The sequence below is a fragment of the Curcuma longa genome, chromosome 11 (assembly GCF_044706935.1).
Source record: "Curcuma longa cultivar G26 ecotype Majalengka, Jawa Barat chromosome 11, ITB_CL_G26_1.1, whole genome shotgun sequence".
Classification (NCBI taxonomy): domain Eukaryota; kingdom Viridiplantae; phylum Streptophyta; class Magnoliopsida; order Zingiberales; family Zingiberaceae; genus Curcuma; species Curcuma longa.
The window spans coordinates 1676893-1680594 of NC_133871.1; the positions used below are offsets into that span (position 1 = coordinate 1676893).

A 3702-nucleotide genomic window follows, 5' to 3' on the forward strand; every position below is an offset into this window, starting at 1 on the left:
TGAGCAAGCCAATTGATATACCGAACCTGAACATACCAATCAAATTAGATGAGCTGACAAGGACAACCGAGCCAAGTCAAAGGTGGTCAAATCGGGTTAATTGGGTTGGGTCGATGATTAAACCAGGCAAGCCGGTCGGACCAGGTGAACAGATCAATTGGTTTGAGCTGATCCTTCATAGCGTCTAGCCTACCTCTAGAGTTTTTCTCATCAATGCACCAAGTTAGAATATAGCAAATTTTAACAATTGTATCAAAAAACAAGAAAATAATCTATTTTTTCTTTCAAAAAAACTTTTCAAAAGAAATTGTTTTTCAGAAAACATAAAGGATGTGTCTGAGAACAGTTCTTGAAAAAACCAAACATCGAATTTCAATTCGATTACCAGAGGTTGCCTACCGAGATATAGCAAATCTCACCATCGCAAACAATCATATTATTTCTTCTTATCGCTCACTCCAGCAGACCTGAGAAACAGAGAGGATGCTTACTTTTCAGATTAAAATGAAACGAAAAACTGGCATCGGTCCGGGGAAAAACTTAAATTAGGCAAGTAATCAGTCAAAAAAGCTAATACACAGTGCAAGTTCAAGTCATTCTATTCTTGATCCAAAATCTAATGATTGTAGAAAACAAATCTAGAGTTTAAATTCAATCCAACATCATTTCCCTAGAGGAAACTAGAGTGGCAATCATATTCATCATTTCAGAGTTTGAAAAGGAAATTCTGCTGCTTCCGACCATTAAAACACTCAAAGCCAAGCTAGGTAGGGAAGATGATCAAATTGGGCCAAACTGGTCCTGTGGGTTGATTGGGTAAAGCAGGACAATCAAGCAAGATGAGCTAACTGATAGATCGCACAAAGCCACGGTGTAAGGGACACCCAAGTTAGAATAGGCCAACTAGTCAAATAGATCAAATGAGCCAAACAGGTCATACGAATTGGAAGAATCAGGCCGAGTATGACAAAGAAAAACATAGTACATGATCTCATTTCTAATCACCCATAAACCTTACAGATCACCCTAAAGAATCAATTTGAAAATGGTACAATATGGAGGAGTCCAATTGTCCATATGTTTTTTCCTACCATTTGAAGTGAGAAAGAAATACGACATGAAAATGATTGAATGTTGAAGTGTAACATGCTGGTAAAGTTTCAATTTGAAGGACTATAGAAATTCTGTCATACAAACAGTAATGTTCCATATTGAATGAATTGAATATGTACAGCTTAATAGATCATGTCAAAAGTATAAACAAACAAAATCAATCATCAATATATAAAAGAAAGATAACAAGTTTGTTTAGTTCGATTATTTAACAGCTCCAATAATAGTAATCAATATCATGGAACAGGCATATAATTAACTTTGAAAGCATTGTCTAACACTTTCACAAAACTAAAAATTATTTACTCAATGAGATCTTTGCTCCTCTTTATTAAGGTTATGCATTTATCAAATAAAACCAGTGAATAAAATTCAATTATATAACTGTGATATTAGACTTAAAGAAAAATGAAAAATAAAAATACTCCTACAACAAAAAATTGGAATCATGAAAAACATAATAAACTATTCACCTCATTTTCCGGAGAACATTAGCCATCTCCTCTCTCTTCTTCTTGGCTCTTTTGTGTGTACCCAGCTTTCTCTTTGCAACCTTCAGTGCACGTTTATCCTTTCCAACCTTTAGTAACTCAGTGATCCTCTTCTCGTAGGGAGCAAAACCAGCCACTTCTCTGATCAAACTCCTAACAAAATGCACTCTCTTGCTAGTTTTCTAACACATTGTTGCCCAATATTAGTTACATTAGATCATAATGACAAAAATATACATATGAATAAAAAAGAGCAAAAATCAGGACACCCCTTATTTTTGTTATCATCAAAAGAGCATCCTATTTTAGAAAATATTAAAAAGACATCCTATCATATTTTTTATCCCGAAAATATCCTAATTTCAACGTTGTTGTAGCAACTTTGGCCAAAACTGCTAAAACTAGAACAATTTTTGCTACAACATGGAACAACTTTGGCTAAAACTACTCTAACATGGAGCAACACAATTTTAATCAACTGCTCTATGTTATACGATCTTTAATCAAGATTGTTCCGCATTGTAGCAATTTTGGCCAAAATTACTACAATAGTATTTGATCAGTTTTTGACCAACTTAGAGCAATTTTAACTAATATTTAAGCAGCTCTAACCAATGTTAAAACAATTTTGACCAAAAGTACATGCGATAATTTTAAGCACATTGTAGCAGTTGTAGCCGAAACTACTACAACAGTATTAGACCAATTTTGACCATGTTAGACCAATTCTGATCAAGTTGGAGCACTTTTAACCAATATTAAAGCAGCTATAATCAATAGTAATACAATTCTAACCAAAGTTACTTATAATAATTTTTAGTAGGTTGTAACAATTTCAGCTAAAATTACTACAACAGTGGTATGATAGAACTAGGATATTTTAGGATGGACACCCTTTTGATAGTTTTTCAATATGGAGCATCTTTTTAATGATAACAAAAATAAGAAACACCCTCTTGAGTTTTACCCAATAAAAATATATGGAAAGAGAAAGATATATTAATTTTGTGCCACTAGTTATTAAATAAACAACAGAAATAACATAGCACAAGTCCCGAATGCAAGATAATTACAGTTCTGAATGCAAATGGTAATTAATCAGAGCACAGTAACTGATATTGCATTCTGAAAGTATATATATTTTTAAAGATAGTTAATAAAATGTTGGCTTTTAGGAGTTTGTTCCCACCAAGTAGCTGTTATGTCTACTTTTTTTTCCCAACACAAAACTTGAAGAACAGGAGATGCACAGCAATTCTCTAACATAATCATAAACTCAAGCAATGATGGCATCAAATCTTATCAGAATCAAACAAAAGGAAAACCTACAACTGAGCACTTTGGTAAATCTTGAAGTCCATCTAAAACTACTCGTTTATCGCGTAAAAAAACAAAATCTTGGGCGTAAAATCAACAGCGCCACGTAAAATTATTTACTAAGTGGAATGCGAAATGAGCTTGAACAATGGATCATATCGTAAGCTCCAATTTCCAAAAACTCCAAACTCATACCCCTTTGCGGCTGGAAGGACGAGGAGCTAACTCCCTCCTGGTGACGATGTGCCCTTTGTTGAGCCCGACGAAGAGACCGGTCTTCGGCTGAGGAGGGGCCATTGCCAGGCCTGGACGAAGAAGAACGCGAACTCCCTTCAGTCAAAGTAAGATAACAATCAGATCAGGAGAAAACCCTACCGCAGACGAACACAAATCTCCGTGCGCTAACGGCTTACCACGAAACGCAGCTGCAGCCGGCGCGACCAAGAACCCTAATGGCGGAGACGCGCGATCCGTTAAATAGCGAAATGGAGGGTTCCGAATGCTGTTATTTACGAAATTAACCTAGCGATTAGGAACCGTTTGATTTGATCGTTCGGTCACATGATGAATGGATGAGATTAACATCAGAGATCACTTTTAAAATTTATTAAAACAGCATGTCTACTAAATATCGTTGGCCGATCCCTCCCCTCGTTCCAACGGCTCGAATTGATCCGACAGTCGAGCACTCCAATTTGCCGACCTCGAGACCTGCCAACTCTTAGTGTGCTGTCGATTGCTCGAGTCGGAGTGGAGATGATCCTGATCATCCGTCGAGCAA

The 3702-nt window shown here is 36.1% G+C and overlaps 1 protein-coding gene across 3 annotated transcripts; it reads right to left on the reverse strand.

The window, feature by feature from the left end:
- Nucleotides 1-255: 255 nt before the first annotated feature.
- On the reverse strand, nt 256-3387 carry LOC141840481 (large ribosomal subunit protein eL36y-like). 3 transcript variants are annotated; one of them, XM_074728475.1, is made up of 4 exons: nt 3335-3387; nt 3117-3251; nt 1587-1786; nt 256-467 (listed from the first exon to the last, which is right to left on the reverse strand). In XM_074728475.1, the coding sequence occupies exons 2-4, from the start codon at nt 3216-3218 to the stop codon at nt 437-439; spliced, it is 333 nt and encodes a 110-aa protein (XP_074584576.1). In that variant the 5' UTR covers nt 3219-3251; nt 3335-3387; the 3' UTR covers nt 256-436. The 3 variants fall into 3 exon arrangements, with proteins under 3 accessions (XP_074584576.1, XP_074584577.1, XP_074584578.1); XM_074728476.1 differs by having other exon boundaries at nt 3117-3226; nt 3297-3357; XM_074728477.1 differs by having other exon boundaries at nt 3117-3226; nt 3335-3354.
- Between the last annotated feature and the right edge of the window lie 315 nt (nt 3388-3702).

Coding starts and splice junctions, on each gene's coding strand:
- LOC141840481 (XM_074728475.1), bottom strand. CDS start 3,218: ATGGCCCCTCCTCAGCCGAAGACCGGTCTCTTCGTCGGGCTCAACAAA. Junction 1,787..3,116: donor GTCCTTCCAGCCGCAAAGGG/GTATGAGTTTGG, acceptor ACAATGTGTTAG/AAAACTAGCAAGAGAGTGCA. Junction 468..1,586: donor AATGTTCTCCGGAAAATGAG/GTGAATAGTTTA, acceptor TCTGTTTCTCAG/GTCTGCTGGAGTGAGCGATA.